General features: G+C 37.8%; 1 protein-coding gene across 1 annotated transcript in view; it reads right to left on the bottom strand.

Annotated features, from left to right (window-relative positions):
• The window catches only part of septin7a (septin 7a), a 39,218-nt gene extending 23,830 nt beyond the window's left edge, over positions 1-15,388 (bottom strand). The window contains exon 1 of the mRNA XM_054606599.1: positions 15,314-15,388. Coding sequence (XP_054462574.1) covers positions 15,314-15,388 — 75 coding nt within the window. The remainder of the gene's footprint in view (positions 1-15,313) is intronic.
• Between the last annotated feature and the right edge of the window lie 874 nt (positions 15,389-16,262).

The following is a 16,262-nucleotide window of genomic DNA, read 5'->3' as shown; positions in this document are numbered from 1 at the left end:
AAGACTGTGCGATGCGGTTGAAAGCTCCAGAATAATCTAGGAAGTGGACTTTGAGTTACCTTGTTTTGTTTTTTTCAAAGTACTGCTACTTTTTTTACTGAAGAGTGAACTTTTACGCTCTAATGGATAACAATACGCAACGGGTCACATTATCATTAGAGTATTATAAACTGGTTATGGCAGTGGTGCTCAATGGTAACAGTTGCTATAAAGTGTTTTTATATTAATTAATAGAAAAAAATGCAACCTCTAATATCAGTGTTGAACACCTTTTAATAATTATTATTATCAAATCACTTCTCAATGGTGACAGAAAAAAATATGCAAAAAAAAGCTACTTGATGACCAATACAATCTAATATGAGCTATTTTATAAATGTACACTCTATATAACCAAGAGGCAATGCAGGCTGATGATAGATAAATAGAGTACTCACAGCTGGGTTGAAGACAGGGTTCAAAGACAGGTCCACGAGGAGGCAGGAACAAAACCAGAGAGAACAGAAACAGAGAAAAAAAAATGAGTAAAATAACACAGCAATGATCTTTTAGACATCAACTTAGCTCATTGAGTTACTGTAGGAACAATGGAAACACTTAGAAAAGGCCTGGATATGCTTTTTGAAATAACATCAGACATAAAAAACACAAATGTATAATGAATCTGGAGAACGGGTCTGTCTTTATTTGCCAGTTAACGGACGTGAAACATCCAACAATACAGGACTTTTAATAAATATCATAGCAGAAACTATAGAGGCTCAGCCATGCAATGATATGTGGAGTCATTCTTCAATTTTTTGGGGGCTGTAAACAACTATTTTATACATTACTTTGCTATATTTTTAATGTAATTATAATATTAATAAACTTTTCTTGTAAAAACACTGGATTGTTTACCTCTTAGGGATGCTTCAAAGATATTAAAATGTGAAAGGGGACAATCATTCATTTGTATAGCAATTAGCAACCAGTAATAATGGATCACAACGAGATATTTCTAAGATTTAATGGCTAAAAAAAAAGTTGTTTATAGTCCAAAAGGTTTTCACAGTCTGATACTGTTGTCTCCCCCCTTATTGTGATGTTCATACTAAGAGCGACGGAGCAACAGGCTGCCGAGTATTTTATCCAGTTGGGATATGTTAGAAGCAAAGAGTTAAATCAGTAACAAATAGCGTATGTGTGAGGAATAATTTACAGGCGTTGAGCGGGGGAAGTTTTAAGTTTTGCATTCACCAGCTGGACATGCATTTCTCATGGTGGAAACCCTGAAAAACACAGTGTAGGAGTCTGATTTAAAGGCTTCAGTGAGAGAAAATCAATTAAACTGACATAACTGCTGTGCTATGGGTCAACACAGTCAGAGCTACAGTAGAGAGACTGTACAGTTTCAACAAGCTGTCATTTCCTGTGTGTTTATAGGAGCAGTCACCAGTTAAAGTGAGCGTTTAAGACAATGCAGCCTCCACTTGTCGCACTGTTCTCACTGCAACTACACACAAAAAAAGACATTTCTGACAGATTACTAATGGTTACATCGCTGGCCGCTCTCCCAACTGCTTCCTGTGTTGGAGACAGTTGACGAACAGCAGAGCAGTCAAACATTCGGTCTAAAACGATGTGCAAATGGCTGCAAACATAACCTCATCTCTAGAAATACCACGTGCACATGCTCGGTAGTGCACATAGATATCAGTTACCAGGTGCTATCCACAACTTTTGCAAATGGAAAAACAAAAAAAATAACGGTTCTGGTTGAGCTCTTGCTGTACCATGCATTAGAAAAACAAGGCTTTACTGTTTTACTTCCATCACAGAAACAAGAATTGAGGCAATTTATTTGCGGTAATTACAGTTGTTTAACATAAAAGCCAATTTAAAAAAAAAGATTCAGATTATATTGTCAAATGCGGAACAAGCTCCACACTCTAAAAAGAGCAGCAACATCTGTGTCTGCAGCTGAAGCTCCAAAGCAGAGTCAAGCGACAAATGAAATCACTGCAGGAAAACAACGCACCGGTAACTGAGAGCAAAAATGCATGGTGCATTTTTTGCTGTATTCTAAACTACCGGAAACAATGCAGCGAGTCTCCAGGAAGCTTGGGGTTACTAGGAGGTCCAACCAGCTCAGAGGCAGAGCTCCGAGCACCGTGAACGTGAATTCAACAGCAGAGAGAGGATACGGATGCTTTCTGTCAAACCACTTCCCACGACCTTAGGAGAGCTCAGACATTTGGTGCATCATCCCACAATATTATTCCTACAAAACTTCTCTGTTGATACTACTGGGCTCTGTTTTCACTGCCTTTTGAAAAAAGTCCCAAATTAGATTTTTTTGCCTCTCAATTGAGTTTAACAGAATATCCTAATAAAGTTTAAGCTTAGCTATATCCCCCCCCCCTTTTCAGCACAAAATGTTAAATGGGTATTTTAGTGTCATATTCTGATTCATAGTTTGCCACTTTGACTAGTTGTATGTCCCTTCTGTTCTTCTGTTCAACTGGCATATGACACATGGAAATATGATTAACTGGTGTTCTTTTGGCAGCTAAATTGCATATGACATATTCTTACTGACAATGATACGTCACTGCTTCTCATCAGCAGGAACTGTGTTAAACTGTTGGCTCGGTGACAGATGTGATGAATGTTACCTTTCTGGTAGCTGAACTAGTAGGACTAGTTGTGGCTAACAAATCAGCTCTGAGTGGAAAGAATAGAGAGTGTAGCCTTGGACAAAGCAATCTGTATGCTGAGAGGGATTATTAAAAATGTGTATTCAACGCAACAAGTATCTGCTGGTAGAGCAAGAGCCACAATCCTCGAAAGATTGATTTATGGCCGTAAAAGAAGAGTGAAACTATTAGTACTTTGGTGAAAAGTCAAAAAACAAGTGACAATTTGGACAATATTCAACAGTGATAAGTATTAGATCGTGACAAATATTGATTAAAACATTCACATTCACTGAGAGTTCAATCCTGCACTGTCCATGTTTCTGTCTCATGTGCTGCTTCACGGTAACTCAGTAGCATCAAACCCTGCACGCAATACGCATTCCCCAGGAGGTTAAATATGCAGGGCACATGTCAACTGAACAAATGTTTATCAGAATCTCACACACCTTGGGGCTATGGGGACCACACCACGACTGCATTAATTCAGCAATGTTTTATTATATCACAATTCAATAAAGAGGTTAAAAACAAATCTAAATTTGTATTTTAATAAGATAAGGCAAGCGGTCTGTATTTTACGTAATAAATAACACAACATGCAAGAAATAATCATCTTAATAACCATTTTATCATTGTTTAACTCATATAATAAGTTGATGAAATTATTCATATTATAATTTCTACAAATTCAAAAACACAGCCTTAAATAGATCTAATTTTGTGATTTCAAAGTCTTTGGTATAGACTCATATGTGAAGGCACGGCACCTGAGTCTAAATACAACTTTCTACCTATTTCAATACACAGATTGAAGCTGCCAGAAATGAATCGTCATTAATTTATTCTCTGCAAGAGAGCAAACAATGCAAATCTGGAACGTCATCCATATTCATAGAGAGAGATCACCAAATTTAGTCAAAGTAAGATTACAAAGCGTAACAAACAAACATCCAAAACAGATTTGTCTTTGCTGTGCATGCATCTTTTCTTTCTTTTTTTAAACATCGCTGTCAAGATGAGAACCGATTGAACTTAGATCTGCGGTGTGATTGCAGACACACAAACCTGCAAAAGGCCACGTACGAGCCTCTCACTGCGTATAGAGAAAGGATGACAACGTGTCCCTATTGATGCACCTAGAAAGAATTAGGCGAAACTATATTACACCATCACCAGAACAAACTTGGAGCAGACTCAAACACACACACACAGCTATGTCATCACAGACTTTCCACCTGGTATTTGCCTGCCACGCCATCTGACACTCTCTCTCGCTGTGTGTGTGTCTGGCTGAATGCCGGACCTGCCCATCTGTGCTATGTCACTGCCACTATACCTCTTCAAGAAGTACTACCCTGAGCCTTCCTCGTAGCACTTATTGCATTCGTATTAGTTGTTGCACTCACTGTATTCGTATCAGTTCGCTGCACTTATTGAATTCGTATTCGTTTACTGCACTTATCCTATTCGTAGTAGTTTGTAGCACTTATTATATTCGTATTAGTCTGTTGCAATTATTGTTTTCGTAGTAATTTGCCTCTGCACTATACTTTTGCTCTGGTTTATGCTCCTAGATGCTTGTTTAAGAAAGGAGATGCACTTATGACTTCTGGTGACTAGTAGTTCTCTTGAATACCTATGTTGAATACACTTCCTGTAAGTCGCTTTGGATAAAAGCGTCTGCTAAATGACTGTAATGTAATGCAAACAGCACAAACAATCTGCCACTTGGCTATGACTGCATGACACAAACTATTTTATTCCCATGCATGTACTTGTACTTGTGAATGGCAAGGTAAACTACTGTGTGGCTTTATTATCAGACTGCAATGTGCTTTACTTTGATTAAATATTGAATAAAACGACATTATGATCACCCAGAAAGTGCAAAATAAAGGATTACTCATGATCTAGTAATGCACGTGCCACCTGGGAGGATAACAGTGACCTTTGTGTCTTAATTCACCCCTTACAGTCTTGACATTTTTCAGATGTTTGTGGTGTTTTTTGTTTTTTATTGCAGCTGCAGAAAGCGTACACCTCCCTAGTAATGAGCAGGCTTCTTTATATAGCTACTGACGACAATGACAGAAACAGGAAATGCCAATCTAACATATAAAGAGGTTCAGAATGTAAGCTTTTTTTAAGAGAGAGAGCTCCCAGCAAAACCCCCATTCATAAATATGCAAATTTACTAGTTAACACTAACTAGTTAACGAGTTTCTCAGCAAAAAAACATAATTATAGACACTTTTCAGGTCTGCATATGTTGGAAATCACCATGCATCACTTTAATGTTACATATACAGAAATATTAATAAGATGTATGTATAATTTGACGTATTTTTATGATTTTAACAAGAAATTTAAGTTACACCATAACACAGCGTGGTGGCGGCGGCGACTAGTATAAAAACGGTTGAGGACGCTTGTTAGAGGGAGCGTTTTGTTTGAACTAACGTTTAGAACGTTCGCCACAGATTCAAAAAACAGCCGTTAAAGTCGGTTTAACTTCACACACACACACACAGACACACACACACATGAACTGAGAGGTCCAACGTACCCATTATCCCGCCGCTCCCGTCGGTCTCACCAACCATTGTTTCTCTGCCTGACATCGCTGCTATCAAACTCACTCAACTCTCTAACTAGAGTAGTAGTAGTAGTAGTTGGACCCAGAGCCGTTTAAAGAGAGTCACGTCATATCCGTCCTCACAGCAATGGCGGCTCATGGAGCGTCTTCCCGGAAGTGGGCGGCGTATCCTAGCAGCGCCGTTATAGAGTAGACTTTAAAAATATAAAACTTTTAAATAAATATATTGTATATTATCAATATAACTGATTTAAAAAAAAGAACATTCACATTAAAACATGTTATTGTATTTTTTTAATTATAAATTAATATATAAAAGTTTAAGTTTAAGATAAAGGTGTATGAATTTAAAATTCTTTAATATTGGATTTTTGTGCTTTTTTTTTTTTTTACATTAAAAGAGAGGATTAGTGAATCAGTGCAGTTGACGCGACTCTCTCTGTATATGGCTCTGGTTGCTAGTGGGATACGCACGTTATTGGACGTAACGGCATGTGCTTGACGTAAGAACGTTTAAGGAAAATGCGTAAGCTCCTCTCGGAGACTAAGGAGTGCGAAATCTCGCGAGATTTGCATAGAACCTTATTTAACAGTACATTAAAGGCCTAATACCATAGTAATAGTATTAACTAGGAAAACAACCAACTTCATTTAGGAATAAAGACCTCCAAATGTCTACACTTTTGCCTCTGATGATACTCTCTCTGTTTCTTGGGAAATAAGATAGTTAACGGGGCCATCTAGTGGATATTTACATTGGATACAATTTAATTTAGTAGTTAATCTGGTTCATTCTAATCACAGTGATTTGAGGAGTCATAAAGAAGGCCATCATTTTTTACATGTTGTTACATTAAAATGGGTTTTATGTAAATGGTTGGATTTAAGAGAGGTGATGGCAGTCTGATTATGGCTCTGCTCGGGAAGTGGAAAGGGTTTTCATATTCTCTACTGTTCTTCACTGTTTTTTTATTGTTTTTTTATTGCTCATTTGCTTATTTATAATACTTATTTTGATCTTGTGTTTTTTTATTAAATTTTATTTACTATGTCTCTTGTTTGCACTATCCTCTTTGCTGCTGTAATCCTGTAAATTTCCCCGCTGCGGGACTAATAAAGGATTATCTTAAATCTTAAATCTTAAATCTTAAATCTTAAATATCAACTCTCTGTGTGATTCCCTTTGTACAAAGAACCAACTGTGCAGAGCAGCTTTCTTGGATGAAAGCAAGACTTGATGCATTGTCCCACACCTGTGTACTTATTTCATATCTGGTTTTGGGAAATTACAAACGTTTTCAGAAAACAAAAACCTCCCAGTTCTGGTTTGGGAATTTTTGGACATCTCATTGACAAAAGAAATTTAAGCTTAGATGCGGACACCTAAAAAAAACACCTGAGGCTGACGGGAACTGAACCATTAATAATGGTAGTAGGTATCTTATTATGAACAAGTTGGACAAGTGAACCTGTTGGTGTTCAGAGGATAGAGTCATTCTTCTTTTGTGATTATGAATATCTGTTACACCTTCAAGTTCAAGTCATCTGAATAGGAACCGCAGGAATCTATATAGAGAAATTATTGTAACAAGGCATCTCAATACAAAACACAAAAACATACATTATAAATATAAAATGTAGAATATAATTAGAAATATTAACAATGTAGACATATAGTGCCTATGCAAAAAAAAAAAGGTAACTCAGATTAGCACAGTGTTTCATTCAGTTAATCTACAATGACAGTTTGTGAGGGAGAGTGTGTGCTAATGGATATCCATCAATCCCTTGTATAGTAGTTGAGATATTTCACTTTGGGCTAAATGTCAGAAACAAGGAGAGACAGGGTATACAGTGTGCTGCAAGGGATTCTGGGTGTTTGGTTTCTATGAAAGAGCAACGCAGACATGAACCTTCCTACGCATGGCAGCAGTAAAAAAAAATCAATGCTCAGAGCCTGAGCTGCTTCACCGAAGCTGCACATACGTCCACGACGACGACAACCTCTGGCTGAGAAATCAAATGAAATGGAGTGTGACAAAGAGGGAAGATGAGCATGTCGCATCCATTTATATGAAGCTGGCAGCTGATGTACACAAAGCTTTACATGCACCATCTGTGTCCTTTTCGTTGTTGTGTTGCTCTTCCAGATGCCGGAGCTGTTGAAGATGCTCAAAGACTGTAAATTATTTAATTACACTTAGACAAAACAGCAATTTTTAGTTTTTGCCTGATTAATTAATGGGAACATTTGCCTCCCTTTTGTTTATAGAGCATTTTATCTCCTACAAATAGACTTTTTTTTACAACAGATAAATATGGAATGTGTTCCCATAAAAATACTACAAAATACAGTGTGTTATTCATGATTCATTATTATTCATTATTCATGTTATTTTATGAAAATATGTATTATGTGTTTGACAAATACTTGTTCCCACCAATTGCTAATATAGTGTGTTCACATGTTTGATGTTACTTTAGTACTTCTTATCTATACTTTGTTCTATTGTATTGCCTTTTTTTTTTTTTTTTATTCTAATTTGAAATATCTTTTATTATTTGTGTTTTTGCTGGTTTCCAGCAGATTTTTCTTCATGACTTGGCCCCAGATTATATGTTACCTTCTCTTAATCAACCGGTCTGATTTCCATTTTTATTGGTCAATCAAAACAGGATCTTTATTATTACATCTCTGTGATGGTACTATAGAACTTGTCTATTGCATTGTAATGCATTTGATTTCACACTTACAACTAATAAAGTGGCTGCTAAGTCTATCATGCAAGATACATTATAAGTCCCTTTTCCTTCATTTTGGTCTTGCAGTTAATTAAAAAATGTTCACAGTTCACTTAATTCATTTTATTGCTTTATGTTTGGCTTTTGTAAATAACACAGTGATCGCTTATTTCAATAATATTTGCAAAACAATGCACTTAAAGTACTCCTTATGTGGCAGAATGCCCTTGTTATTGGATTTTTATGAGGTTGCTGATGCATTAATGTGTAAGCAGCATTTTAATGATGCTGTCTGAGAGGGAACTACTTAATATACTGTTGGGGAATTAATCTATGATATATGTGTGTGTTGAATTTTATTAGATGATCATATATTTTGTAGGTAAAATCTTCAAAGTAGCTTTTAACTACAGATAAATGAAGGGGTGTAAAGGTATAAGGCACAAATAAATCAAGGCACTCAAGTAAAGTGGAAGTACCTTTAAATTTGAGTTAAGTACAGTACTTGAGTAAATGCATTGTGTATGTCCTCAGGTGATGGCATGATGCACACACAAGGTGTCAGTGTGTGTAGCATAATAACAACGAGCCTGAGCCCGGTACGTTTTGTGAATAATGATGTCGTTATACAAGAAAACCCTCACCTCACGCTTGATTGTTTTGCCGAGACGCCCACAATCTGAGTGCCGAGGAATCACAATGAATGGAGATGTCTGGTGAATGGAACAACCCGCCATGATGGCGCCGCGTGAGACGAAATGACTGCACTTAACGAAGCCATCTGTGATCCAAATTGTCCCTTTTTCATGAATCTAATTTCAAATTTGAAGGGATGTAATTATTATACAGCGTGTGTGCACAATTCTCGTTTCATCATGGAGGTAATTTGCTTCCTCACGTGTTTGGGATCTCATTGGCTGAGATGGAAGGGCATCATGTACCTGGTTTCCTATTGTCAAATGACTCAACTTGTGCAAAAAAATGCTCTATTTATTTCCCCCTGGTAAATAATTTAGCAGTGGCAGAAAAACAAATAGCAACTTCCCCTCATCAGCGTTCATTAAACACAGTTTGTCTCCGTTCAGCGACAAACAAACTGTCCATCTGCCAACTCGGTGTGGGTTTGCTCACTGCTCATTTCATTCACTGTAGCTATTTACTGTCCTTTTTCGTAGCAGGGGGGGGTTACATATGCGCTCATACATGAGCAGCATGGGCACGCAGTGTAGTGTCGGCGTGTGGAAGAGAGATAATGACTGGAGCTGGTGGAGGAGCTGCCTGTCATCTCGAGCAGCAGCTCATTAGGAAAGGAGAAGAAAGGGGGCTCTTCCTCCTAAAGCAGACCAAGGAGAGCTGGAGGCCCTGCAGCAGCTCGACGGTCCTCTCACTTTAAATAATATTTAAATATACATAATCTCAAGAGAAAGGCAGCAGGACTTCATATTCAAGAAGTACTACCCTGAGCCTTCCTCGTAGCACTTATTGTATTTGTATTGTTGCAGTATTCGTATTAGTTGTTGCACTTATTGAATTCGTATTTGTTTACTGCACTTATCCTATTCGTAGTAGTTTGTAGCACTTATTGTATTCGTATATTCGTATTAGTCTGTTGCAATTATTGTTTTCGTAGTAATTTGCCTCTGCACTATACTTTTGCTCTGGTTTATGCTTTAAGATGCTTGTTTAAGAAAGGAGATGCACTTATGACTTCTGGTGACTAGTAGTTCTCTTGAATACCTATGTTGAATACACTTCCTGTAAGTTGCTTTGGATAAAAGCGTCTGCTGAATGACTGTAATGTAATGTAATGTAATGTAAATATTCCATTCATTTATTTGCCACACGGTCTGCAGGCCATGTTATGTTATTTATGCCAAAAGAAAAGGCTGAGAATTGAGTGCCTATTATTGTGAATCTTTCAGATAATTAATTTCATTTCTTTGGTTGATTTGATGCACATAAAAGTTCTAATTTGTCAAACAATGGCGAGCAGAGATGATGAGGGAATGGTCATAACATTTTTTGAAAATATCTAAAAAAGAAATTGCATCAGTGGATCACTGTGAGCTAAAGTTATACAATTCAGTTCAGGTAATATACTGTACAACAGTGAGTGCATTACAGTGCAATACCATGTTTCAGAGTTTTCCCACCATTAAACATCACTGTTAAATTATGCAAACAGGCTACAGGAGATCATTCATATATTTTCAATACATCATTGGTTTTAGTGCCCTATGCTAACAAATTAGCATCACTGAGCTTTAATCAAGGAAATCCCAAGTGTAACTAATAACATGAACAAATGCTCTGTTACATTAAGCTTTAGAATGAGCACACACAAGCAGAAATCATTAATGTTACGCTAACTCGGAAAGTTAGCATCACTGCTATGAGAAAAGTCTATTGGCCGTGCTCAGGTGGGAAGCCAGTGAGGGATTGCGTCTTTGTCAAACACTGATGTTTGTTTCTTTTGTTCAAGAAATGGTCCTTGCTGCCTTTTAGCTCCTGGTTTGTTTTCTGGCTGCTAGCATTAAAAAAATAAGCCGATCTGAACTAGAAACCCCGATCTCAGTGCTACGACAAACGTCAGAGTGAAACAGAGCCTTCATTTACTCCAGAGTTTGTCACCGGATGGCAGACAGAGATGCATAGTGAAAGCGAGGCTATAGGGAACCAATCTAAAGGCGGATCATTATCCTAAAGCCATTCCATTGTGCATCAACATTTCCTACATAATGATAAGTTGAAGCAAAAATGCATTTATTGCCCCTTTAATCTTACATTCCATACAGCCCGATTCCTACATGTGTGGATCATAGAGCGTGTGGTGTGAATACATTTGTTGCCGGCTCCTTCTTGCTCTCTCTTTGATGTTCCTGCGACTTTGACATAAAAGCCTCATTGTCGTCATTTATTTCCATCTGAGAAGTACGTTTCTGTTTCATCTCCCATCTACAGCAACACAAAGCCATGAGCCGTGTTAACCGCTGTTACAGTCACAACCTTTTTCCCATCGACATGGAGATTCAGTTCATCTTAAACTTACATAGAAAAGTATAGACACACAACAAAAACTCACAGGGTTTTCCTTGACTTACTACTACGCTATTCCAGAGTTCTTTAAGAAATAATGGAACACATCCATTATTCGGCAAGATTTATAGTCTTGTCTTCCTCCTCACTTTTATCTCCAGGCTGATTTCCTTCAGTGTGGGAAGTCCAATTACTGAAAAGTGAAAATTTTCAGCCCCCCGAGGTTGGAATTATACTTCTTTCACTAGATGTCACCATCAAGAGAAGTAAGCAAGAGCTACTGATTGGCTTCTCCATTTATCAGCCTCCACAAAGAACTTGGAAAATCACGTATGAACAGACGCAACGCCTGCATGTGGTGAATGTGTGTGTGTGTGTGTGTGTGTGTGTGTGTGAACAGCCTTTTCTCCTGTTTGTTCATATGTGATAACCAGAGCTCAGAGTTACCCCATCTGTTGTCACATGGTGTCGATTCCAACAGCAATGTGAGCAACGTTCTAGTGAGAGCGTTCATTCTTATTATGCTTGTTTTTCTTATTGTTGGAGGAAAGAATCAACCAAATGGGCGACACAGGCAGCAAGACACACAGACAGCTGAGAAGTACATGAGGAGAACATGGGATATGTATTGATTTGAAAGGAGTATGTGCTCTATTTACTGACTGAACGATTAGGAGGGAGTCGAGGTGGATAGTAGGAGAATGGAGGGAAGGAAAAATGAGAGGCAGCTTTGGCTAGAGGGAAGTAACAGTAGAGCACAGGTGGGAGAACAAGGTACAAATTATTTAACTTTCTCTAAGCTCCATTTTTATCATATATGTTGAGTTTCGCCTGCATATATTGACATATATAATAAATTATATCATACGTAATGTGAGAAGTGGCCATTTTTGTCACTGAAATTCATTAAAAAGTAAAAAGAAAACAACCTCCTACAACATACAGGTTTTGACTGAAACAAGCTCACTGTCACACTCTGCTGATTGGGTAGCCCTGAAAGCTCTCGGCTAACAAGCTTCCCAAGTTACATTCACAAATATCAAGCACAAGTAATTACCTCTGCAGGATTACGGAACAAAACTACTGGCCCAATTTTCATGGTGGAAGGGTGAAGCATGCACCAAGGAAGAACCCATTAAAGTGAATCACAGGGCCGATACTGGCATTATCTTTTTAACTAAAGGAAGCGGCCTTGGTGGAGGCCCGTCCTCTCCTGCTGCTTGGTTATCTGTGTTCTTCTGTTTGCATTCAGAGGTGTAGTCTAAAGTGTACAATGCATACTTTAGTCTAAATAACGCTGTGAAATGTTATGTTTAGTCAGAGATGGGAACCATGGATGTATAAAGAGATCTTTAGAAACACCGTTGGAGGCAGCGTCCTGCTCATTGGTGCATGTAGCAAAATAAAATGTGACTTCTGAGTAGAAGATTTCAGATGAAAATACCCGGATCTTCGGCTGATCGGTTTACTTTAACCCCACCTCCTAGTCCTCCATTCAGCCTTGTTCTTGGGCTCATTAACATGAACAGAAGAAGGAAAATAACTCTGGATTCAGCCATAACTGCATTCTGCAACTTTTAGGACCTAATGATTTAAAATTAGGGCTATTGAAGTGTTCGCAATGGAAAGTTAATTCATCTAAAAAAATGTATATATTTTGGGTTTTTTTATGTGATATACCCAGAAGTTGGTATTCCACCGCTTCACCAACATGTAAAATTTGCTTCAAAGTTCAGCGCTCTTGCTCTTTTCTTTATGGGAACAGGAAAGACCTCTTCAAGAATAATTCTAACTTCTAGGGTTGGAAAAGAAAACGGGATCACATGATCACAAATCTATCTTGTCAGGCTCCAAGTAAAGCCTAGTTTTATTTTTACTTCTGCCGATAAAAATGTTCTACATTTGTGAAGATAACCTTGCTGAACAAAAGGTGTAAGTATAATAAACTTTTGTTTGCCAAGTAGCTTATGTTCCGCAACAATCCAAAATCCAATGGAAACTGGCTGCAGATGGTAAATGTCACAACAACTGTAAAAACCGTGTCCTTCACAAAGTCCTGCTTGTATTTTTTATTTTGTTTATGCATTTGAGAGAAACTGAATTTTTTTCCATGACTCCTTTCACTCTCATAACTAAAGAAAAACAACCAGAGCTCAGCCGGTTCTGCTGAAAAAGGTGGGATTTCTTTGAAACCACCTACTCAATCCTACACGAGAGGAGGCGGCTACAGAGATTTTGTGAGATGGTAGCAAGTAAAAAAAAAAAAAAAAAAAAAACTGACTTTCAGGATAATAGAATGAGGTATCCAGTTTCCCACAAAGCACAACCTAAACAAAGAGGTCTTTAGTGGAAAGTCTGCTTTATAACTCGGTCCATGAATCAACTGGAGACTCACAGATAGAGAAAAACATCTTTAAAAGGCTTCAAAGATCCAGATTCTGAAACTTTGCTGCATATTTTCCAATTTTCTCCGTCCCCACTTATGTGCCTTCATTAGCTGTGTTTTTTGTTGTTGGGAGAAATGGAAAATGTTTGATCAGATTTCAATGCTGGAATGCCAAAGCTGTATTGGGTGTGTGGTGTTAGATTACTTTGATTACTGTGGAAACTTAAAAAAAGGAGCAAGAGTGCGTTTCTTCATTCTGACTCATCTGTGAGCACAAACACACACACGCAAGTTTTTATTCCTCAAGGGTCAGGAGGTGAATCATTCCCTGAATGGTGACATCCGCGGCCGCACATCCTGTGAACGTTCCCTCATTAATACAATACAGTAACATCGTGGATTTACACAAAATGTCTGTCTGCTGTCACGTTTCTGTCTGTCTGACTTGATTTTCTCCGTCGACACTCATCTACCTGCTTGCATGTCTTTTATTGTTGTTTAGCCCTGTCAGACTGAATTGACACTATTTTACATACTCTGCATGCTTTTTTTTAATGTTTTCTGCTTCTGACATATATGTTTTTAATGTATTACAATGCAACATAATCTTGTTTCTAATCCATGTTCTATCTAGAATAATTTTCCCTGATTTATTTACTTCGTATGTGTTGTTTAACGAGCCTCTGTGTGGCATGTCTTAATAATACTTAAGGGGTGTCCTGAATTAGTTAATACTTATATTAATATTCTCTCTTCTTCTATTGTTTCTGTAATCTTTGTAAAGGGTAAATAATGCGTAACTTTGTAATTTTGTTCCTATATCATGTTTTTAGGGTGACTTAGCACTCTGGTGTATTTGCAGAAATGTTTTATTAATGTGCACTGTCCCTACCAAATAAACCAATAAAATAAAAACAAAATGTTTTCCTTTGCAAAGTGCATCAAATTAATACAACAGCAGTGCTTTCAATTTATTTTTGTTTAACTTAATGAGGTTTCGCACTTCCCAGTTTACATGCAGCCTGCAGGGGAGCAGAGGAAACAAATGTTAAAGGAGTGAGAGATACAAGTGAGTGTCGACACTCATCAGGTGTGAAAGTGACTAAAAACAGATTGTCTTCACAGGAGCCGGCTCCTCCTCCGGGGTCAACCCACATGCTGTACAGCAAAAACAAGAACAAGAGCCGTGACCTCATATGCAGTGAGAACGCATGTTTGTAGTGTTAAAAACAACTACAGCAGCAGCGGAGGTAAAAGCAGAAGCATTGTGGGAGTCGTTTGTGGCCTCAACTCCTCAGACTTGACACAGATGTTTGAAGGCATCACCTGGATTTTACATAATGCTGACACTGACTGTAAGAGAAATATGTGTGTGTGAGAATTCTTTTTTTTGATAGACGTTAGGTATCCTATGTGCTCCTTAATGTTCAATTAGTGCTGTCATTATTGTTCAAAATACCAAAACTGACCATTCTAATAAAGCAGTATTTATTCTTTTCAATGGATGCTCACCAAAATTGGACTGGCATTGGATTTTTATTTATTATTTTTATTTTTGTAACAACCAGGTTAATGTGACAATTAAAGCTGCAGCAGTTGAAAATGTTATATCAACACACGATCAATTGATATGTATGTGTACTAACTTTTACTTCTTCAAAAATGTGTCCCAGCCATTCAAACAAATTAGGAAACTTTAAACACTGAAATAAAACCATTATCAGAATCAGTTTTTGAGGTTCGATTATCAGAATAAATATTCCAACCATGGATTCAAGTAAGACAGAGTAACAAGATTTTCCATCAGTTTGCTGCATAGTCTTTATAAGGGTGGTGTTGCATGTAGTGGTGTTACAGGCCACAGAAACTCACACATCCTGTGAAGCAGTCGTCCACCACAAGAGGAAAGTGGATGCCACTGACCTCCAGAGTCTGGAGGAGCTCCATCTTCAAAGTGCTGTCTGGGTTACTCTTATAAAGAAGCCTGCAGACCACACTGCCATCACTGCCTTCACCTCACTGCCATTATGTGTCAGCTATTGTGCCATTACAGAAAGTAGTTACAAGCCCTTTCTGAAGAAGGTTCTCACACATAACTATATGGACCTTCAGCATCAAAACTTCAGGTTGAATGACATTCTTATTTTCTGCTCTAATCTGGACAGGATCCTGACCGTTTCAAATCCACACGTGTTTCAATTTGAAGTTTACTGGTGACTTTCAGCCAAATGCGTCCGCGCTTGTTAGGTGTAAGTTACAAAAATGGTTGGCGAAGATTAGAAACACAGATGAGTGCATATTTAAAATTGACCAAAGTCTTTTATGAGGAAACCATCATGTTCTGTTGATGTTTTCCAAAAGCTGCCGTCACTACAAGCAACCATGGACGCTCTGTGGTTGTAACAAATAAACGTGTTAACTACCACAGGACTGATCAAAAATGTATGAGTGTGTAGCTCCAATTTTAAAGCTAAATAAACTCAAAACGCTTTTCTATATGTCATGATATCTGACCTTGTATTTGACTACAGATGATTCAGTTGTATGACTTAATGTTACATGCTGGGCTTCTCCAACACATTTGTGTACATTAGCTATCTGGCCACTAAGTATTGAGCCACGTCCTTATGTATTCTACCCACTCACTAATAACACACAGATCTGGAAAGTCAATTAGTTTGCATTCATGATCTTTAATGGTTAATGTCCTCGCATAGCTTGACAATGCATTGCCAAACTACGTGCACACTTACGTACGTCATTTATGTTTACAAACTGTAAAAGGGTCTGTGTTAAAGAAGTGATGAACCCACAGATTATT

The sequence above is a fragment of the Anoplopoma fimbria genome, chromosome 10, assembly GCF_027596085.1.
Source record: "Anoplopoma fimbria isolate UVic2021 breed Golden Eagle Sablefish chromosome 10, Afim_UVic_2022, whole genome shotgun sequence".
Taxonomy (NCBI): Eukaryota; Metazoa; Chordata; class Actinopteri; order Perciformes; family Anoplopomatidae; genus Anoplopoma; species Anoplopoma fimbria.
Note: the sequence above shows the minus strand (reverse complement) of the source record. Positions and strands in the feature narration are given on the sequence as shown.